This window comes from Podarcis muralis, chromosome 8, assembly GCF_964188315.1.
Source record: "Podarcis muralis chromosome 8, rPodMur119.hap1.1, whole genome shotgun sequence".
Classification (NCBI taxonomy): Eukaryota; Metazoa; Chordata; class Lepidosauria; order Squamata; family Lacertidae; genus Podarcis; species Podarcis muralis.
This window is the reverse complement of record NC_135662.1, coordinates 21,935,607-21,959,250: the sequence shown is the minus strand read 5'-3', so window position 1 is coordinate 21,959,250 and position 23,644 is coordinate 21,935,607. Positions and strand designations below refer to the sequence as shown.

The 23,644-nt window shown below is 45.1% G+C and overlaps 1 protein-coding gene across 1 annotated transcript in view; it reads right to left on the bottom strand.

Moving 5' to 3' along the window:
- Positions 1 to 23,644, bottom strand: part of DPYS (dihydropyrimidinase) — a 45,169-nt gene that overhangs the window by 20,278 nt on the left and 1,247 nt on the right. Inside the window, exons 2-6 of the mRNA XM_028736310.2 lie at positions 11,203 to 11,361; positions 8,779 to 8,958; positions 6,758 to 6,947; positions 802 to 958; positions 79 to 220 (exon numbers count right to left, since the gene is read on the bottom strand). Coding sequence (XP_028592143.2) covers positions 79 to 220; positions 802 to 958; positions 6,758 to 6,947; positions 8,779 to 8,958; positions 11,203 to 11,361 — 828 coding nt within the window. The remainder of the gene's footprint in view (positions 1 to 78; positions 221 to 801; positions 959 to 6,757; positions 6,948 to 8,778; positions 8,959 to 11,202; positions 11,362 to 23,644) is intronic.

Genomic DNA, 23,644 nt, shown 5'->3' with positions numbered 1-23,644 from the left:
CAGAGGCAGGTGGCTAACTTGTCACTGCTGCTTCTATTGCTCCCCATTCCGTCTGACAGCAAAATAAATCCTACTCACCACTCCTTTTTCCCACACAACCGACATCCTGTCCTCCACACCATTCACCCCATTGGGGATCTTGGTAAAATCATCCTTCCCCAAAGCCTTCTGGCAGATGTCAAAGGTACAGTTATCTGTCGCTGTCACAGTTAAGTCACCACTGGAAAAAAGAAACAATTCCAAGTTAGGCAAATCTGAACATTCAGAAACAGAAGTTGGTACAAATGATGGACAAAGAATCAATCACAAGATACTGGCTTGGTTCTCATGTGATAGCTTTCTGTGACCATGCAAACATGCTGGTTCTCAGCAAAGAGTCTGAACTTGCTTTGCTCCTCTCTGGTCCCTTTAAGACAGCCCAGTGTGTCATCCAAATCCAGGATCATGGTTAAGATCTGTTCTCCTTAAGCACAACCTGTCATCATAGGACCAGCCTTGGCTATATGTAGCTGAGGATGTCTCTGTGCAGAACAGCCACCATAGAGCAAACTGCCGTCTGTATCCACACAACAGACTTCACCAGTTGGCTGCCACACGGCTATTTTTATTTTGATCATTTACTGAAGCTGGTTATACCTTGCTTCGGAAGGGCTGTGGCAGAGTATCTGCTCTGCGAACAAAGCATCCCAGCCCAAATAAGTATGGCTGGCTTCATCTGTTTAATGGCCTTCTTGCTAAAGAATCTGGATGCTGCTAAGACGTCATACGTGAGCATTTTACATGTACACTGCATTAGCTTACTTTGCCAAAAGATTCATCAAGAAGTCTGGAGTAGCAGGATCCGGCCTCAAGGGTGGGCCCATGACATGTGCTGCAGCATGGGACCATTCCTTATGCCAGTAGTGAGTGCCATCCGTTCCAAGGCCGGCAGCTATAGGCTCCCCATAAACAACTTTCCCTGGTGGAGGGGGATAAGAAAATACATAGATTAAGAGGAGCAAACTAACAATGCAGGCTTGCAATATTGTACAATGTACAGCTGGCTACAATACAGCAACATCTGGTTATCATATATTTGAATACACACACACACACACACACACACACACACACACACACATATACACACACACCCAAATTCTACCAATATGGGATTCTATAGGGCTCTATCACACATCGATCTTGATGTTTGCACTATGAAATGGTGTATAAAAGGGTGATAACAGATTGGTCTTCTGGCCTAACAGAACTCTGATGGTGCAGGGTTCCTGATTGCAAAGAGGCTTCTAAGCCTGTTCACCTGAACAGGCTTAGAATCTCCCTTTCATGCCTTCACGCAGCAGACTAGTGCACAGTGGGATACTGGGGGGCGGGTACTTGTGTACATGTTTCCCCCCACTACTTTAACCCCACATACATTCAATCCAAATACATTAGCAAGGCTGGGGGGAAACCCAGCAAGATGGGCGGAGTATAAATAATATATTTTTTTTTATTACAGAGAATCTAGAAACATGGGAGTTCTGATGACCAAAGATGAAAAAACACACAGAAATCAAACACTGTATTATGTTCATAATTTATTCTAATGCCTGTAACTTTCAGACGTTGCTTAATGGTTAAATTAGTGGAGATATGGCAAAACAGTCATCACATTAATCTGCAGCAGCCCAATGGCAAGAGTGCTGCAGCCCTTGAGAGATTGGTTTGTTTAGTTTTTGCAGACAATAGTTATTTCCCCTGCTCCCTTGTCTCCTCCTTTCCACTACTCTCTTGCTTAGTTTTTCTGACCTCCTGATGGTTATGTAAGGAGGAGGAGATGTTTTCCTTTTCCAAGTCTGGAAACTCAGAAGCTTGCCAACTTTCAGAGCAAAAGGTTGTTGTGCCTGTGTATCTGTGTCTCCTACGCACAGGGCCCATAACAATCTTGGCAGGTAGGGTGAAGCCACCACAACCAACAAGCTCAGAACCTCCAAACAAATAATAACTCGCTCATGATTACATTGAAATAAGCCCTGCTGGATTCAATGGTAGATTTACTGCCTAGTAAAAGTGCTTTTACAATTGTAGTCTAAGCCTAGTTTGATAGGCAGGGATGATTGTATATGAACAAATCTGAAGAGTGGCAGCTGCAAAACCTGCAGAAATTTACCCTAGATGATGGTGGTGCAATTTAAATACCAAAAAAAGATTCTAAGCAGTTTACAATGTATAAGGAATGGTTAAAGGTAAAGGTAAAGGTACCCCTGACCATTAGTAATAATAATAATAATAATAATAATAATTTATTATTTGTACCCCGCCCATCTGGCTGGGTTTCCCCAGCCACTCTGGGCGGCTTCCATAGAAACCAAAAATACACTAAAATATCACACATTAAAAACTTCCCTGAACAGGGCTGCCTTAAGTCTTCTGAATGTCAGGTAGTTGTTTATCGCTTTGACATCTGATGGGAGGGCGTTCCACAGGGCAGGCGCCACTAACGAGAAGGCCCTCTGCCTAGTTCCCTGTAGCTTTGCTTCTCGCAATGAGGGAACTGGCATTACACAGCAACACCTTCAGGTCATGTGGGTTTCGCCTGTTGATTCCAGTATCCATCCGGTCAAGGCCAGACCCAGAGGCAGGGATAGTCTTCAAACAACGCAGGAGGCGCTGTTGGTTAAACCACAGAGCCTAGGGCTTACTGATCAGAAGGTCGGTGGTTCGAATCCCCGTGACGGGGTGAGCTCCCGTTGCTCGGTCCCTGCTCCTGCCAACCTAGCAGTTAGAACGCACATCAAAGTGCAAGTAGATAAATAGGTCCCGCTCCGGCGGGAAGGTAAACGGCGTTTCCGTGCGCTGCTCTGGTTGGCCAGAAGCGGCTTAGTCATGCTGGCCACATGACCCGGAAGTTGTACGCTGGCTCCTTTGGCCAGTAAAGCGAGATGAGCGCCACAACCCCAGAGTCGTCCGCGACTGGACCTAATGGTCAGGGGTCCCTTTACCTTTTACCTGTACTTTCAGGGTCTGGTATGAATGCCAATAACATCCGAAAGAATATGGAAAGTACCCTACAGCCACACTGTCACACTGTAAGTGACACAGTAGGCTGGTATAGGAACCCATGGCTCTCCAGATACTGCTGGACTCAAGGTCCCACCAGTGCAGCCAGTGGTCAGAGATGATGGGAGTTTTAGTCCAGAAATATATGGAGGGCCACCAGTCCCCCATATCTGCTGTAGGAATGCTGCTTTTTAAAGGAGAGCTGTAGAGGTGGCATGAAGGGGTATTCCTGCCTATGGTCTGAGGGCAAATGAGGCAGTCATGTTGCTGAAACAAAGCAGGTTTATTTCTGGTCAGCGTCTGGATGGGAGACCACCTAGGAACTCCATATATGCCACTTTAAGGAAGGAAAGCAGGATGTAAACACACTTTTAAAAAGCCTAAATAATTATTTAATGCCACTCCGTCACCTCAAAAATATGTTACTGGTTTCTGAAGCACTATTAATCCCCTGAAAAACAAAGACACAATGGTACACACATTATCAACTCTCTAAAATGAAGGTGTCTGTTTCCAGGCTCATCAGAGCCCTTGGAAATGGCCATGAATTTAAAAAATGCCTAGCCCATTCCATTCTCTAGTAATCTAATATAGCCCTACCTACATTATTAGGGAGCGAGCCCCACTGAATTAAATGGGAGTTACTATACTTTTCCGAAAGCATGTTTATGATTACACTGTTAATATATAAAAGCAACATCATTCTTGGATCATTGGAACCCTTTTCCAAGTTCAGGAGGACCCATGTTGTCCAATCTGTCTGCAATGATTCAGTGGGCAGAGGGGCATCAAAGTCAATTTGAGCCTTCAGTCAGTCCTTATAATGTCTGTGCCGTATCAGAAAATACCCTGTTTCGCCACTTGCATGGCTTCCAATTTTACTGTTTAGTTACCTCACACAGCCAGGCGGCTTGGGACCTCTTGGAACAAAGATGCAGAAATTTCTATGTCATTATTAATTTAAAAGATCACTCCTGAGACAGAAAAGAGGATGGCAATGTTCATGCTTAATCACTGGTACATCAAGCATAATGGGGCCTGCATATCTGTAACTAACAGGCTAAACTGCAACCCCATTTAACAGATACAGCCTGGATTTGGGTTGAGACACTGCTACTCGTCGGCTAATTATTTTTCCTTCATTCTTTTTAAATAAGAGAGATACTATGGCTTGAGGCTGTGTGGAAGCCATGATCTCCGACTTGGTTACGTGACAACTGCTTGGCTAGTGGTGATGCTTACTGAACTCACCATGCACTCAGAGCAGATGGTAGCTTGAGAAAAACCAGGCCCAAGTTCAGACCGAGGCAGAGAAACTAATCAGATACTTCACTGTTATTTATGTTGGCAGTTGTAGCCTAAATACTAAAGAAGCAGGCCTGCCTGGTTGGACTATTTATTTATTTTATTTATATCCCATCCTTCCTCCCAAAGCAGCCCAGGGAGGGCAGCAAACGCACTGATAAAACTATTAGAACACCTGAAAACAGAAACAGTTATCCAATTTCCAGATGTGCCCCTGGGAGGCCCCCAAAGGTTTGGTGAGCCCTGATCAATAGTATATGCACTTTAACATCTACAGAATTGTTGACGTTGTGCACGCGATTCAGACTGAGAAAACACAACACCATGCAAAGATTCTACCTTTCCCACTTCCAATGATTTTGGACTGCCCTGGGGATTTTTTTATTTTTGCTTTGTGCTTTGACCTACATATTTTGGCTGATTTCACAGTTTCTTGTGCTTTTACAAAGTTGAAGAACGGAGGATGAGAAAGCGGGCTCCACAGCATTGTCAACAGTGGCATCTAGTGGACAAATCCAGTGCAACATGGCACAGAAGAGATGCTTTCCTAACTCACGGATTTAGTTCAGTCGGCCAGCTACTTACATCAGGGTTCGGATTTGGGGGCCCACGTGCAACGGCAGAATCATGCAAAGTCAGGAACCCTCAGAACCACACGCTGTGAGGCAGAGGGCACCCTTTTTACTGGCTTCCCAAAGTCTTCACAACTCCTTCCCACAGACGGATAAGCGAGGCACCGCCATGCTTATGTACTGCCTTCCCAAAGATGGGTAACCGAGGCGCCAGGCTTGGTGAAGGAGACAGAAGAGCTCCGGTAGCATCCCAGAGCCCTCACACTTCCTTCCAAAAGCTAGTCCCTTAAATGTTCCCAGAAAATTAGAATATTAAAGTATTATTATTATTAATTATTATTATTATTATTATACATGTTGAATCCTGACAAGACAGAAGTACTGTTTTGGGGGGACAGGAGGCGGGCGGGTGTGGAGGACTCCCTGGTCCTGAATGGGACAATTGTGCCCCTGAAGGACCAGGTGCACAGCCTGGGTGTCATTTTGGACTCACAGCTGTCCGTGGCAGCGCAGGTCAATTCTGTGTCCAGGGCAGCTGCTTACCAGCTCCATCTGGTACGCAGGCTGAGACCCTACCTGCCCACGGACTGTCTCGCCAGAGTGGTGCATGCTCCAGTTATCTCTCGCTTGGACTACTGCAATGTGCTCTATGTGGGGCTACCTTTGAAGGTGACCCAGAAACTACAACTAATCCAGAATGTGACAGCTAGACTGGTGACTGGGAGCGGCCACTGAGACCACATAACACCGGTCTTGAAAGACCTACATTGGCTCCCAGTACGTTTCTGAGCACAATTCAAAGTGTTGGTGCTGACCTTTAAAGCCCTAAACGGCCTCGGTCCAGTATACCTGAAGGAGCGTCTCCACCCCCATTGTTCTACCTGGACACTGAGGTTCCGTGCCAAGGGCCTTCTGGCGGTTCTCTCACTGCGAGAAGCCAAGTTACAGGGGAACCAGGCAGAGGGCCTTCTTGGTAGTGGCACCTGCCCTGTGGAACACCCTCCCACCAGATGTCAAAGAGAACAACTACTACCAGACTTTTAGAAGACATCTGAAGGCAGCCCTGTTTAGGGAAGCTTTTAATGTTTGATGCATTACTGTATTTTAATATTTTGTTGGAACCCAGATGGGTGGGGTATAAGGTATAAATAATAAATTAATTATTATTATTAAGTATGGTGCCTCCTTCCCAGAGCTGGGAAGCTTCTGCCAGGCTTAGGGAGGGAGGCGTGATCCTCATGCAAGTGGCATCATGATGCCGCCCATCGCCCTTGCGAGCTGGCACCTCTGGCCCCAACGAAAAATGTCACCACACACCACCGCGCGGGAGGGCTCCGGAATGCTGTCAAAGATGAAAATGCCTTTAAGATGAGAGTGTTGCTGTCTTTGGAGTGCATGAAGGCCCTGTTTATCCAACTATTTTTAAGAACATGAGAAGAGCCCTGCTAAATCAGGCCAATGGCCCATCTACTCCAGCGTCCGCTTCTCAAAATGGCTGACAAGATGCCTGTGGGAAGCCTGCAAGCTGGACCTGAGCAGAACAACAACTGAGAGTCTTAATACTAGGTGTTAGCTAGTAGCCACTGATTGCCTTGTCCTCCATGAATTTGTCGAATCCGCTTTTAAAGATGCCCAAGTTGGATTCAGGGGTAAACCTGGAAGGGTTAATTCCTAGTGTGTAAGGCAGAGTAATTCCTGTGCCGGCCAGATTTCCCCCCTGGAGTTTTAACTATTTCTGCCTGACACCCAGGGATGGAATGTCAAACCTGGAGATCTCAGTAGCACCGGTTCTGCAGCACCTCTGCACAATCTTTAAACACGCTGGGTCAGAAACGCACCTTGCCTTCGTGCATCTGCGATCACCGTGGCTGCAGACTTGCTCATCACATGAACTACATAGAGAGGGCAGTTCACAGAGTTTGCTATGGTGATTGCTCTCAGCGTGGCTTCAGCTTCCACTTCTTCTGGGCGACACAGTTGGTGCCCTTCTGGACCAGTTATTCCCAGGGATAACATCTTCTTTGCACCCTGCAGGCCATCCACAGCGACACAGAAGTTAATGTTGCTACCAGTGGAAAAGTTAATGACTTCTCTGCAACTCTGGTCCAGCTACCAGAGTAATTTAGAAACCCCAATAAGTACAAGATTTGAAAATCATTTGTACTGTGATGGTTAGCAACTTAGTTAGCTATGATTTGCAGTTTATCAGAACAACTGCCTACGTGCTTGATTTTTCTGGATGTTTCGTTTTTCAAAAACACAGAAGGCTTTGGAAATATATGTTGTGTTTATATCTTGTTATAAACCACACGTATTTGCTTCTATTCAGAGAGGTCTTTGGTCTCAATCCAGATTCACAGCTCATTCTTAACGGTGTTTATTCAGAAGGAAATCCTACTGAATTCCATTTAGCTTACACCAAGGCAAGTGGAGTTAGAATTGCAGCCCTGGTGATGCTTAGAGTAGACCCACTGAAATAATGTCACTTTGGTCCCAGTGATTATATTGTAAGTGAGTAAGTAAATTTTTGTTTATACCCTGCCCTCCCCAGCCAAGACCGGGCTCAGGGCGGCTAACATCAAATGTCAAATACATTAAAACACAATCAAACAATTGATTAAAATACAGCTTAAAAATTAGAATCAGGATAAAATTAAATGACTGCCCATGAAATTACAACCATAGGAGTCGGGAACCTCAAGTATTCATCAGGGCCAGCTATCCATGTTGGTCCCACATGAGCCAATAAAAGGGCCAAAGAGGTAACTTACAGGGTCCCATAGAGGGGGGGTCAAACTGAGCCTGGACTGAACAGCTCCATCTATTGGATCTACTTTAAGCATCCCTAAGGCCCTATCTGCACAATACATTTAAAGCAGTATCACACCACTTTAAAGAGTCAACTGTGGGAACTGCAGCATATTAAGTCTAGTGACTGTTGATAAAGGTAAAGGGACCCCTGACCATTAGGTCCAGTCATGGCCGACTCTGCGGTTGCAGCGCTCATCTCGCTTTACTGGCTGAGGGAGCTGGCGTACAGCTTCTGGGTCATGTGGCCAGCATGACTAAGCCGCTTCTGGCGAACCAGAGCAGTGCACAGAAATGCTGTTTACCTTCCCGGAGCGGTACCTATTTATCTACTTGCACTTTGACGTGCTTTTAAAATTGCTAGGTTGCAGGAGCAGGGAGCGAGCAACGGGAGCTCACTCCGTCATGGGGATTCAAACCACCGACCTTCTGATCTGTGGTTTAACCCACAGTGCCACCAGCGTCCCAGTGACTGTTGATAGGAGACTCCTATTCCCCTCTCAGAAATGCAATTCTCATAGTGATTTGACCATCAATCCTCCTTCCTAGGAAACTGAAAACGGTACATTTGAGAGGAACAGGTGTTTCCAAACAGCACCCTTAAAATGACAGTTGTCAGATTTTGGAGGAGAAGCCATGAGACCCTTTGTGCTAGCCCTGCCTTCAACATCACCATCTTCCACTAGCTCCATCTCTTCTGACTGAATATTTGGTGAAAGTCTCAAAGGGGTTCTGTGAACATTTGGCTGTGCATACATAGGTTCCTCTGGATGACAGAGCCCCAGTTACACAGGGCTCCCAATCATACGAGAAGACAATGCACTTTCAGCTGAAGACATGTAGGCTGCCCCTCCAGACATTAATTGAATGTGGGAAGGTCAGGAGGAGCAGAGATGGTAGGGCCAACGTGCCCAGTTCCCCTCTGCCCTCTGTCTGTTACCAAAAAGATGTGTAATTTACAAATCGTTACAATCTTAAATACACAGGTATTGCTGCAATCTGTTGCAGGGTGGATGAATGTTCCTGTGTCACCTTGGAGATAGATAATTACCTCTGCAATCAGATCCCCGTTTTCTGCATGGACTTGAGCAACCGCACCGATTTGTTTGCACTGAGAAAAGGCAGAGTGTAACTCTAGATCTCCAACCATATAGACACCTTTATATGCCATAAACATCTTAAAGGAGTTTACACCCTTTTCCTGAGCTAGGATTTTCATCTCTTCTTTAACCTGAAAACACAACAAAAAATTGTTAAATGTTCAAACCTCACAATATCCTCTTGTATTTACCGTATTTTTCGCTCTATAGGACGCACTTTTCCCTCCTAAAAAGCAAGGGAAAATTTGTGTGCGTCCTATGGAGCAAATGCAGGCGGGAGGCAGGCAGGAAAAGCCCCCAAGAGCCGCACACAAGCTCTGTGCGCTCTTGCGGGCTTTTCCCCAGGAGGGAGAAGGGACTGACTGGCCGCATCAGTCCCTTCTCCCACCTCGTAGAAAAGCCCACAGGAGCCACGCACCCTTTAAAGAGCGTGCGGCTTCTGCGGGCTTTTGCGAGAGGTGAGGGAATCCCCCCACCTCCCAGAAAAGCCAGGAGAAGCCGCACGCTCTTTAAAGGGGTTGCGCGGCTTCTGCGGGCTTTGAGAAAGGTGAGGGAATCCTCCCACCTCCCAGAAAAGCCAGGAGAAGCCGTGCAGCCCTTTTAAAGAGCGCGCAGCCTCTGCCGGTTTTGCGGGAGGTGGGGAAATTTCCCCACCTCCTAGAAAAGCCAGCAGAAGCCGCGCAGCCCCTTTAAAGAGCGCACGGCTTCTGCGGGCTTCTGTCCCCTTCTCCCCAAACTGGGGGCTTTTGCGGGAGGTGGGGGAATTCCCCCGCCTCCCGCAAAAGCAGGAAGAAGGCCTGCAGCCTGTCCACTGCTCCCAGAGCTGGGGGGGGGGGGATATCATATTCCCCCCCCTTGATTTCCCCCTCTGAAAACTAGGTGCGCCCTATGGAGCAAAAAATACGGTGTTTGGCATCAAATCTTACCATCCGATTGGCTAAATTATTTGAGTGTATTATTTGACAGAGATATTTCTACTTGACTGGCAGAACACCAGAATTTCCCAGGATATTCTTCAGGAGACAGTAAGATTTCTCTTTGAAATGTTGTAACCGATAATTATGCAATACTTTAATGACATGAAATAATTCCTTTAGGGACTATGACTCTTTTTTGGTTATGTATTTTTGGAATTCTTGTTTACTATGAAAAAGATAAGCTATTACAATTAATTTTTTTATATAATTAAATAACTTTTAAATAAGCTTTTTAAAAAAATTCCCAGGACTAAATCCTCTGGCTACTTTAGCACACCCATCTTGGAAGGCTTGACCCCTGGGCTCCTAAGCATGGTGAAAATTTAGTTTATTACATGTATATATCATTTCACACATCCAAAAGTGTCTTGAAGAGATTTAAAGTTATGAAATACGATAAACATAAAACACTTCAATAAAAGAATACAGATACCAAATACTAAGGGTTGTAGCTAAAGAAGCTGTCCCGTTTATGCAAGCTTGTGACACTATTTATGTATGCTACTACTGCGGCCTGTGTTTTGTTAGCCCCCAAATGGAAAATGAGCGAGGTCCCAGCCATAGAAGAATGGCAACAAATTGATGGAATACGTGCGGCTTGCAGATTTAACATATAGAGTAAGAGAACAAGAAGAACATATGTTTAAAGAAGCCTGGAAAATGTTTACTGAATATATGGGTGAAAATTGTGTTCATTTAAAAATGCTGGTAGAATTAAGATAAGTTCAACAGTGAAAACAAGTTTTGATGGATGTAACAATGGATTACTGAATGGTTTAGTTCATGTAAAATATGCAGGGATGCACTATATGCAAAATGAAAGAGAAGAAGGGAAGTCATTGATTTAAGGTTGTTTAAATGAATATTTTGAAATGTAAATCAGAAAATGTAATAAAAATTATAGAAAGAAAGGAAGGAAGGAAGGAAGGAAGGAAGGAAGGAAGGAAGAAAGAAAGAGAACTTTCTCTCCCTCTTCTTTCAGCAATCCTCACACAAACCCCCATGTCAAATCTGCTCCAGCAAGCAGGCAGAAACCCTAAAAGAAATCTGTGGAGTGTGCAGGAGGGAGAAGAAGAAGGGGAAGGACCACTGAGCAAGCTGAGGTCCATGGGTGAATGCAGCAACTTCATCTCATACAACCCATCATGTTTTCGTCCAAAGAAAAATAACAATCTAAAACAGCACAAAATATGTACCTCCCCCCCACAGAATGAACACAAGTAGCTGCCCAGCAAGAAGCAAGAGGAAGAAAGGCAAATTTAAATGTGCCACAACAGGGCCCTTGGTCACTTGGCAAGAACGCCACACACACCATTTCCCATGCAACTCGCGGCATCTGTCCTTGGCGCATGTTGGACACACTTGAAGGAACAAACATGCTACTGGCCTTCTGCTTACCTTGTCGCTCCACCACGTGACGGCCACATGAAGTGCATAATCGCAGCAGACTTTGGGATCTGCCCAGCTTCTCCATCTCTCATAGGCTTCAATGAGAGAACAGCCTTTCTGAGGTATCGCAAAGTCAATGATCATTGTCGTGCCTCCTGCTACAGCAGCCTAAAAGAAAGGGGGGGGGGGAGAGGTTGGTGATGAAAGAAGTGTCACAAGGTTCTGTTTTCTCCCGATTACCCTTTCAGTCCCTTGCAAAATATGAAAGGCTTAAAATTCATGCGCTGTTGAAGTATTTATTTCAAAACTACAATTCCCATCATGCTCTGTCTCACCATTTTTTACTATTGTAAAGAAAGTAAAGTGGCATGACCACCCTCACTTGTTTGTGTCTGTGTGTGAGTGTGAGTGTGTAGCAGAGAATCAATTCTCTCATTTTTGCTGTAGCTAGTCAAGCCCAGGCTCAATGATTATTGGGAAGCTTGGAGGTTGGCTAAGTAATTATATGGGTTATGCAATTATATGGGTGGAAGCAAATTTTTGTTGGTAAGCACTGGAAGGAGAGGCTAAAGGGAGGCATACTGGTGTATGGCTCTGGATATCATGGATTCTGGGAGGGGAGTTTGGGGAAGTGCCATCTTGAGGAATGAGGGGGGGGGAATAAAAAACCTGGATAAACTACAGGAGTGCATACGTTAAATACTTTGTATAATTGGTACACATATAATTGACAGATAGAGAGGCAGAAGTACCTCTATTTTATTTTATTTATTCTATTTTCTCTGTTAGAAGTCCTTTATCTTGGATTGAGGAAGACACACACAGGAAGGGGATAGCTGGGAGAAAGGTGGCCCCTGCAGGAAAGGCAGGGTAGAAAGCTCCTCTCCTTTTTTCTCATTCCTTGGTTTCCCTTATTACTTTTTGTTATTTAGACCAGTTTGATTTTTATTGTATTTTATGCTAAAAACTTTCAATAAAGAAACACTTATTTAAAAAGGTCCTGTACTAATTCGGCCGTGCAGCTAGTTCTGCGAGTGCTGGCTGTGGTTTCCAAGCTACTGCTTCTTCTTAACAAACACAGCTACAAATGGATGGGTCTTAGAGTGCAAATATGTGGCTTTAGTTGCAGCAAACAGGAACCTAACCTGAAGTGCACTTCACCAGAGAACTGTCGGCGACATATTGCATTGGAAACAGGAGCATGCATGTGTTGCATGTGGGGTGTGTGTGTGTGTGTGTGTACAGGCCAGAGGTTTTGTGCTGCACCAAAGATCCTGATGGAAAAGTCTGCAGCATTGCCGAGCCTCACCAAGCAGATGGTATGCAGAATGGGGGGGAAAGGGAGCCAGAAGCACCTTAGGCACTCAATTAAGCAGGGGCCGTTTTCCTAGTGCCGGCTGAGCTGGAAAAAATAAATCTGTGTATCAGCAGAACAATACTGGAGGTGGAAGTGATGACTTTGAAATATGGCACCTGCAATACTGAGCAGTGTTGCATTAGAAACCAACGCCCCTTGGGATGCTTGCTGAGGAACCCATTTGAAGGGGCATGAAATATATTTCTCCAGAGGCAGGGCAATTACGTAAACAAAGGAGTGGAGATGGCGTAACCTGCAGGCGACCCCAAAATTACCGAGGGCAGCTGGTGAAGAGTGAAGAGCATGATAATCAGGGGGGAAAGAACTGAAAGTGTTTAAAGGGACTAAGATCAAGTAAGGGAACTGCAATGGCAGACGAATCTCAGGGTTAATGAATGCAGAATAATGCACGCCAGTGACATGGACTGTTGATTTCTTAATGGAATGGCCTGAATCGCCTAGGGCAGTGTTTCTCAAACTAAGAGCCAGGACTTACCAGTAATCTTTGAGCCATGCTCAAGTGGACCTCAGCGCCACCTCCTGCGCCCAGCACCTCCTCGCTTGCCTGCCTTGCCCTCTGGTTGTGCCATGACCTTTCGTTGTGCCATGACCAAGGACCAGCGACTGGCAGGGTCAGGAGAACAGAGAGCCTCGTGGGGAGAGAAGGGAAGGAAGGTCTCCCTCCTCTGAGGGGAAAAGGCCGCAGGAGGGGCTGAAGGAAATTTTCGGCGGCATAAAAGTTCAATATTGTTATTAATCACACATGAACTGGAAGTAGGGAGGAAACGGGGTAAGAGAGGAAATTGTTACAAGAGGAAGAAGCAAATATGTGAAAGGACCAAGGAGGAGGCATGAATGACCCTGGGTTAAGGTAGACGTTGGGTGTGGAAAGAATGAGAGAAGAAATGACAGGAGATGGGGAAAACATCCTTTGAGGCATGTAGGGATGGATATGGGAAAAGGCAAAAGGAAAAGCTGTCTCCACTTGAGAGCCTCTGAATCAACAAATTGAGTGGGAAGGCTGTCACAAGACCTCCAGAGCAAATGCCTGAACTTCGCATGAGGAAAGCTGAGCTATGGAACTCCCTGCCACCAGGAAAATGCCATGACAAACCATTCAGCAACAAACCTGAACTTCGCACGAGGAAAGCTGAGCTATGGAACTCCCTGCCACCAGGAAAATGCCATGACAAACCATTCAGCAATTTCTAGAGATGGATTAGATATCAGTAGAAAGGGATGTCAGGAACTGCCACCGGTTCTGCCAAACTCTGCCTCCACCTGTCACCATTTTGTGACTGGTGGGCCTCTGTAATACTCAGTTGTCTTAACTGAACCTGGGGGTACAAATGGGCTGGGGGGAGCTGCCCTAGGGAGAAGGGGGTTGGGGGAACCATTCAAAGCCACTGCCCAAAGCCAACAGCACACACACCCACAGCCTTTCTGTCAGAATTGACAGGTGGAAGGGCTCCAATTTTGGGCTTGGCTGACAGGGCCAAACAAAAGTTCTAGACCCATCCATTGGTTGTGGGTGGGTGTGTCTCCAGTTTAGGGTAGGAGAGTAAGGAAAGGTTGAGGAATAAAGTTTGCTCTGCTACTCCTGGGAAACCAAGCAAGGACCCCCCACCCCCACCCCCGTTACAGCTTTTAGCCAAAATTCTCTGTGTTTCAAAGTAATATTCTTAAATGAGCATAGCGCCAAAGCTCCTGGATGTTTAGTCAGCAAAGGTTTGTGGGCCACGTTTATCAGTCTTGATGCACCTTTTCATGCTGATTTCCTTTTGCTTTTCAGTAAGATTTTATTTACCAAAATCCAGCCCTCTGATGTCATACAATCAAATAAAAAAAGAGGCGTGCAAGCATTTTAAAGGAAATGTGCAAGGGAATATCCATCCTTTCTCTGCCCTTGAACTCCATCATGTCTCGTTAGAGATATATGTTTATATCTGCAGACAGAGATATGCCATACTTTTTAATTATTAGAGTAAAAGCAAACATTAAATTCACTTTTGCAATAGGCGTGATATGAAACTGAGCCCTCTGATCCTTTCTAGTTATTTACTCTGCTTTTAAATAATTAATCTGGGGGATGTTTATATGTTAAGAAATTACATGGCAACACTCAATGGGGAAAAGGCCAAAGACTGCAAATCTGCCAGTTCTGCCACTTTGAGCAATAAATCACTTATTTTAAAGTCTACTAAACGGATTCACCAGCTTCCAGGGATCCTTCCATTTCTGGTACAAGATTTATTTCTTCGCTGAATTATTGTAAAATTACTGACCCTTAAAATAAAAATTTTAATGAACAGCACTTACCAGAGCAAAACATGGAACACTAAAGTATTTTGTTACTCTGCAAACTGATTAAAATAAGCCTTGTTAATTGCAACAACCTCTTTCCTAAATTTTGGAACTTTACATTTTTGTTATTGATTTACTATGTATTTTGTGTTCTGATTTCGTATTTTTATGTTGCGAACTGCCCTGTGATCTTTGGATGACTGGCGGTATACAAATTCAAAAATAATAGCAACAATAGCTTTTATAGACAGAACAGATATTTTTGCAAGATGTTTGCTCCTTGACCAATGAGCTAAGTGTGTGTGGCTTCTCAGATATCAGCTGCAAATCAATTAATTTACAAGTGTGCACAGCAGGACAATAAAAACACACATCTACTACATGTTTATTTTATGTAAACATTTTTACATAAAATATACATTTTTTATTATTGCTTTTAGTTTAGATCTAAGAATGACACGTGAGAAAATTCTGGCACTTTCCCCATTATTTGAGCAGCAGAAAGTTCCAGGGACAACCTTTAACAGGGTCAGTTCCCTTGTACTGTAGTTTGTTAAGGGTTGGTGGGAATTTTAACTACACTGTGCAAAAATCTTTGAGGGGAAAACTGTGTTCCCAAAGTGCTTCGAAGGTACAGTGCGTACACCAGCTCATATTGGGAACAGTGGGCTTTTCCTGATCTAAGATGTGCCTGGACTTACGTTCCACTTGTACATTTGTAAACAAAATCTACCATTAGAAAATGCCATAAGCCTCAAGTGACCTCCTTCCAAAAGAAACTAAACCCAGGAGAGCAATGTCCCCTTAGAACTTCTGCTTGTGCAGTGAAGTGGGTGACCACAACGGCAATCTCTTCACTGTGTATGGCTGCTACAAGATACATCCTGGTTTTCTTGGGTTTTCTTTAATGATGGGCCAGTTTAGGGAAAATATCATGGTCCCCTAAAGAGCATAAATCCTTCCTAATTTGCTTATTGCTTTGCAACTCTTGCAAACTGATTTGCATTTATATAAATTTACATATGTGTCTGTGTGTGTATAAATGTGTGTATGATATTTCATACTGTACTATTATGTAAGGGGTTTAATTAATAGAGATGCTAACATGATTTAAGGCAGTGGCAGGTCAAGGGTAGACCAGTGGGGGAGCTTCAAGCTACGGTGGGGTGGGGGTGGAGAGCAGGCGGGGGCGTTGCTGTCATGTGTCCTGGGGGTGTGGCGCGCCGCCTGCAGGGGCATGGCGCCCAGCGTGGGGGGGGGGGCAGCCGCGATGGCATCCCACCGGGATCATCCCACCGGGATCGTGCCGCCGGGGGCGGTGCACTCCCCCCGCACCCCTGTTCCTCCGCCAGTGGGGTAGACATCCAGCTCCAGACTCTTGCTATGCCACATCATTCCATATTCTTCTAAAGTATGTGAAATATGAACTTGAACTGTGATAATGCTTCTTGCTTGCCTGGGTGGAGATGGAGGGGTGGGGGTTGTGTGTGTGTGTAGGTAGGTAGAAAGCTCTAACAATTCTCTTGCTTTTGTTGTAATGCTAGAGTTTCTGGGTAGACAATTTCATCCATGTTTCGTTTTGGTTAGTGTGCCTTGTTCATTCCTATTTGCTTTTTATTTGTTCGCATAAAGGTAAAGGGACCCCTGACCATTAAGTCCAGTCGCAGATGACTCTAGGGTTGCGGCTCTCATCTCACTTTACTGGCTGAGGGAGCAGGCGTTTGTCTGCAGACAGCTTCCGGGTCATGTGGCCAGCATGACTAAGCCGCTTCTGGCGAAGCAGAGCAGCACACGGAAACACCGTTTACCTTCCCACTGGAGCAGTACCTATTTATTTACTTGCACTTTGACGTGCTTTCGAACTGCTAGGTTGGCAGGAGCAGGGACCGAGCAACGGGAGCTCACCCGGTTGTGGGGATTCGAACCGCCAACCTTCTGATCGGCAAGCCCTAGGCTCTGTGGTTCAGACCACAGCACCACCAGTGTCCCATATTTGTTTGCATAAACCACACCAAAAAAAAATTCAGCAAAGAGGATCAAAAAAAGAAAGGAAACCTTTAACTTTTGAATAGCTGGGAAGTAGCAGAAGCCCTCACCCATGGCCTCTACAAGGGCTTAATTTGCCTCACAGTTCGCCATGAAATCTATAGGCAGCACAGCTACACAAATATACTATTTACATAAGCACACATCAGTGGACAGTGGATTTGCTCCTTTGTGTAACTTATGTCAAACTTTCGCTGACCCTGGAATATCTTTGCCAGCTTGCAGATGTTTTACTAACTTTGCTAACAGTGGGGTTCCTTGCTGTTTATTTTAATGTCAAACCTTATTTGATTTTAGATGAACTGTTGACTTTAAAGGTTAGTGGCTCTACCTTATCCAAATGTCATAGACTGATTTCTCAATGCCCAATATGATATTAGGCCCACTCAAGCCTACCTGCATCTGTGTGGGAAGGGGTGTCTCAGCTCCCCATGGCCAATGGTAAGGAATACTGAAGGGACCTGTACACAGAGGCACCTGCATGCAGGTGGGAAGACCTGCATTGCCATATACAAAACCTGCCATCTCCCATTCCCCTCTCCTCCCCCAAATTTAGATGCTTTCTCATGGATATTGCTCACTTCTTGGCTGAGATCATGGAAGCAGGATCAGGAAAGCCCAGAGCTGCTCCATTCTTTCTATAGCTTCAGTGACTTGAAAGAGATGCAAAAAGCAATCTAATCCAAGCCCCTGCTTCAAAATAAAATCATATAGGGACTCATCCATACTTTTGCTTGTCCCACCGCTCCCCACACACTCCGAGGAAACCCAGTCTTTAACTGTGGAATCAGAGCAAACGTCAACTGAGATTTTTCCAGATTGATGTCTGCTATAATTTAGTGGGAAAGGCAAGGCTGTATATTGTCTCCCTGCTTATTTAACTTATATGCAGAATTCATCATGCGAAAGGCTGGGCTGGATGAATCCCAAGCCAGAATTAAGATCGCCGGAAGAAATATCAACAACCTCAGATATGCAGATGACACAACCTTGATGGCAGAAAGTGAGGAGGAATTAAAGAACCTTTTAATGAGGGTGAAAAAGGAGAGCGCAAAATATGGTCTGAAGCTCAACATCAAAAAAACAAAGATCATGGCCACTGGGCCCATCAAATAGAAGGGGAAGAAATTGAGGCAGTGGCAGTGAGATATTTTACTTTCTTGGGCTCCATGATCACTGCAGATGGTGACAGCAGTCACGAAATTAAAAGACGCCTGCTCCTTGGGAGAAAGGCGATGGCAAACCTAGACAGCATCTTAAAAAGCAGAGACATCACCTTGCCAACAAAGGTCCGTATAGTTAAAGCCATGGTTTTCCCAGTAGTGATGTATGGAAGTGAGAGCTGGACCATAAAGAAGGCTGATCGCCGAAGAATTGATGCTTTTGAATTATGGTGCTGGAGGAGACTCTTGAGAGTCCCATGGACTGCAAGAAGATCAAACCTATCCATTCTTAAGGAAATCAGCCCTGAGTGCTCACTGGAAGGACAGATTCTGAAGCTGAGGCTCCAATACTTTGGCCACCTCATGAGAAGAGAAGACTCATTGGAAAAGACCCTGATGTTGGGAAAGATGGAGGGCACAAGGAGAAGGGGACGACAGAGGGCGAGATGGTTGGACAGTGTTCTCGAAGCCACAAACATGAGTCTGACTGAACTGCGGGAGGCGGTGGAAGACAGGAGTGCCTGGCATGCTCTGGTCCATGGGGTCATGAAGAGTCGGACACGACTAAACGACTAAACAACAACAACAACAACATAATTTAGTGCTAAGGAACGGGTTTTCTGAAGGGAAAGCAGTGGGGAAAAGGCAAAACTGCTCAGGCAGCGCAAAACACTCAGACCTGCACTTCCCAGGAACAGGACAAGCAAAGTGGGGGAAAGCCCTAGATCTCTGCTGTTGGCCTGTGCAATCCATGCCAGAGTGTGTCACGTGCGTAAGGCAGGTACACTGATTAAGGTTAAGACTTGCTGATGGAATTGCATGGCATCCTTTTTCCTTGCTAAACTTCTGCTGCACTTACATTCCTTCTGGGACCTGCAGGGATAGTTCAAGACATGGGGCTGCTTGCTTTGCTCCCATAGAAAACTCCCTTGCTCCAAGTGATAGCTTGCTCTGCTTGGGCCATTGGGCCAACTCCTTTGCATTCACAGACTCACTATCAGAAGGCATGGCGATGGCCACTCATTGCACACTTTGAAAACAAGAGTTGACCTGTCAATAGCTATTAGCTGTAGTAGCTAAACAAAACCTCCATGGGAAGAAGCAGTAAATAATGGAATACTGTTTGCTAGGGAATAAGAAAGCCTATTGCCTTCAGGCTGTTTCTGGGCTTTTCTGGAGAAATTTAATTGGTCACTGCAAAAAAACAAAAACGAAACCTGAACTAGGTGAACCTTTAGTCTGATCCAGCAGGTCTTTTGGTTCTGCAATTATATCACACAGTTTAAGACGTCTATGTATGTTTGGAACCATGATCTTGAATACAAGCTCCCCTTATACTAATTTCCTTTTAAAAATGTGCGAATTATTTTCCATATTTACAGCAATGACATGAATAAAGGAATGCTTTAATAGAAAGGCTTACATTATGCAGCAATGGCTCTTTCAGCATGTGTGTTTGTGTGTTAAAGAGGAAGAGAGATCCAAAGTAAATTTATTGATCTACATTTCTTTGGAAAACTTTGGGTCAACTCACCATCCCAGTCAACCTGTTTAAAAGAGCAAAGTCAGCAATCCTACCCTATGTGTCAAGGCTGGCATACCAACCAATGATAAGATATTTTTTGGAGTGCTTTGGTGACCCTTGAACTCCCTCAGAAAGTTATTCAAAGCATTCTGACACTGTTTCTTGCAACAGAATAAAAATTAATAACCTCTCTCTCCTGTGCAGAAAATCAATCGGAAGGTAAGGCCGTACCAAAATACAAGACAAAGCACAGAAAACAGCAAATTCAAAAACCCACTTGGCTTCATCCGGGGTAGGGGACGGGAAAGCAAAGCTATGCTTTGAAGGAGAGGAAAACTGAAGAGGGAGTGCGCCACACAACAGGGGTCGCCGATGTGGTTCCCACTGTCACAGCGGCACCTCACTGCCAAGCAAAGAAAGATTTAAGAACTTGTTCCTTCCCTATTGGTCTTTTGAGGGCAGGCCCTAGGTTTGAGGGGGGCCCAGGCAAACACTCTTTGCTTGGGGTGCCTCCTCTTTTGGTGGGCTCTGCCAGCCTCACCTGTCAACAATGGTTCCAGAAGGGTCATTGGTCAAACATCTGCTTTGCATGCAGAAGGTTCCAGGTTCAATCCCCGGCATCTCCAGGTAGAACTGACACAAGATTCCTAGCCTGAAACCCTGGAGGGTTGCTGCCAATCAGTGCTGCCAATAGGTTTGCATAAGGGAGCTGCCTATGTTCCTACTGGGGCTGATAGCAGCTGCACCGGCTGGATGAGATCTGTCATTTTAATTTCTAAGCACAGCCATGTTGTATCAAGGGCACTGCTTGAACAAAAGTGGATTGTGAGAGCACTTGTGGTGGCAAAGAGCGAGGCAGGAAGGACAAACAACCACCTTCTTCTACTCAGTGGTCTGAAAATCTCACTGCCTTTTCTATGTTTCAGTGCGTGCCTGATAACCACTGCTCTTGTTTAAACAACTATATGGACTGCCTAATATTATTAAATTAGGATAGAATCCTAAGTGTTGATTCTCATCCAACCCCCCTGCAACAGCAGGAATATGCAGCTGTACCATATGGGGATTGAACCTGCAACTTTGGCATCATCAGCACCGTGCTCTAACCAACTGAGCTATTGCCAACATCAACTGTGAGGCTTTCATTTTCTCTAATTGAAATTTCCTTTTCCTTTGCCTTTTTGGGCACTGGTGGGAATGAAAATTGAAGTGGTGCCTGCTGGTGCTGCTGAGATCTGCTACTCAAGACGGCAGCCTCCTACACAGCCAAGCAAGGCAAAGCTACAGGCAACTGAATTAGAATGTAATAAGAACCTGCTGGGTCAGGCCAGGGGCTCATCTCCTCTCACAGTGGCCAAGCAGAAGTAGGATCCAAGCACAAGAGCACTCTCCCCTCCTGTGGTTTCCAGCATCACTTTATCCTCCCTGAATTTGTCTGAACCTCTTTTAAAGGTTACCACTGCCTCCAGTGGCAGTGAGTTCCATAGTTTAACTGTGCTCTGTGTGAAGAAATGCTTTCTTTTATCTGTCCAGAATCCTCCAGCATTCCGCTTCGCTGGATGCCCACAAATTCTAGCGTTATGAAACAAGGAAAAATGAATCCGGGTCAAATGTCATATGGACTTTGGTCCTCAGCAATTAAATTACACAATCTGTGGCTCAATATAGCCACAGGACAGACACGGACTGGCCCCCAGGCACAGACTGGCCCCCAAACTGCAGGCCTCTTAAAGCAGCTGCTTTGGTGATACAGAGTGTGTGTCATTCAAAACAAAACAAAAAAAAAGTGGGGAGAGAACTACAGTTTTTAAAAAGTGCTTTCCAACATGCTTCTGTGGATTAGGCTAAACAGCTGCTTTCTTATTTGATGACAGCATCTTGATGCCCTTAACAGCTGCCTGAGAAACAGAAGCTGAACAGGTGCAGCTCTTTGCATTACTGTTATCACTACTCCTGGAAATGCTGCAGCTGTTCAATTTCTGTCCATCACTCAGGAATTAGAAGCGTGGAGTCCCTGTTGGGGACGGACGGACACACACACACACACACACACACACACACGCAACACTACTATGAATCGAGGCTTTTCAGTTCTAGATCACCTCTTTAAATATAGCTCAAGGTTCACGTTGAGCCAAAACTGACTGTGCAAGGATGCCAGAGAAAGTTTCTAAGCACCTGTAGTGCAGTATGCAGACAATTTCAGCTTTGAAGCATGGAAAGCTTGGAGGAAATGAGCAAAGAACAGTTTTTCTCTCTGTCTTGTAACACTAGAACTCAGAGTCATCCAGTGAAGCTGAGTGTTGGAAGGTTGAGGACAATAAAAGTAAGCAGTTCTTCACGCAGCATGTAGTTAAACTGTGGAACTTACAGTGACTTGGAAGGCTTTAAAACAAATCTGGGGACAATAAGGCTATCAATAGCTACTAGCCATGATGCTAGGCTTGGCCTCTGCGTTGGGAGGCAGTAACGCTTCTGAATACTGGTTGCCGAAAACCACAGGAGAGGAGAGCGCTCTTGTGCTGGGGTCCTCCTTGAGGGTTTCCCACAGGTATCTGGTCCGCCACAAGTATTGGGGAAGAGGAAACTGAACTAGGTGGCCATTGGCCTTATCTAGCAGAGCTGTTCTCATGTTATGATATACAGTAGTACCTCGGGTTACATACGCTTCAGGTTACAGACTCCGCTAACCCAGAAATATTACCTCGGGTTAAGAACTTTGCTTCAGGATGAGACCACAAATCGTGCTCTGGCGGTGCGGCGGCAGCGAAAGGCCCCATTAGCTAAAGTAGTGCTTCAGGTTAAGAACAGTTTCAGGTTAAGAACGGACCTCCGGAACGAATTAAGTACTTAACCTGAGGTACCACTGTACACACACTGGTTAGGAGAGGGATTGTCAGAAAAGTACAAATACTGATAAAAGTATCTGATTAACTCAGTTGGGGGAGAAATCTAACAAGATTTTTAATATGGTAATACTTGTTTCGGACCAATTGAATCTTTGGATGAAAGACCTCGGAAGTCGAACAGAATCCATTCCGGAAGTCTGTTCGACTTCCAAAATGTGACTTCTGATTGGCTGCAGGAAACTCTGACGGACATTTGTCTTCCAAAAGAACGTTCGAAAACGGAAACACTGACTTCCGGTTTTCAATTGTTTGGGAGCTGAAACATACGAGTTCCGGGGTGTTCTGGGGTGTATATAAATTTAATAAATAATAATAATAACTGACTTGCAAGGTCAAGCTAACTCTCAAGTTCACCAGCACATCTTCAGGCTGGACATGTCAAGCAAATCATGGGGTGTGGTGGGGTTGAGAAAAAGCTATTGTTGGATAGCCGTTGTTTGAAGAATTAGAGGTGTTAAAATAGTGAGGCATTATTTGTTAATGTGTAACAGATCTCGGGCAGTCAGTAAAGTTGTGTGAAGAACTGGCAATATGTGTTCCATTTGACTGATCCGTAGCCATTAAATTCCAGGAAAGAAGATCTATGCAAACATTTATCAGGTCCTGTAAACCTGTGGGAAGCGAGCTTTCAAAGTGTTGATATCAGGACAAATCCCAGTTATTTGGACTGGAGATAAGGAACAGAAGGCTTTGAGGAAAAGAAACACTGGGTTGCTAAAAGGCAGATTTTAAACAGAAAGGAGGAGGAGCCCATTCCGGAGGGAGATATCTGGATGTTACGACTTTTTTAAATGAATTTGCAATATCCTCAGTTCTGTGCCACCCAAGGCGCTTCCAGATTATCTTGTTTATTGAGCTTTCATCCTGATCTGCTTCCAGAGGCTAAATAACTGTCCCATCAAAGCAAGTGTTTCCCCAAACTTTCCTGGGAAGTGGGTTTGTTATGCAGGGCACGCCAAGCAACTATAATTGAACAACATGAATTAGCTGGGACGTGACTGAATCCGACCTGGAATACTGATAGCCTGGAAGAGCCCCCAGAGAGGAGGAAAGTGAACAAGCAGAGGCTGCCTCACAGGTGTCTCTCATTTGCTCACTTGGGCCACACAGCTGGGCCTTACTCTTCCTTCTGTACCACCCCAAGAAA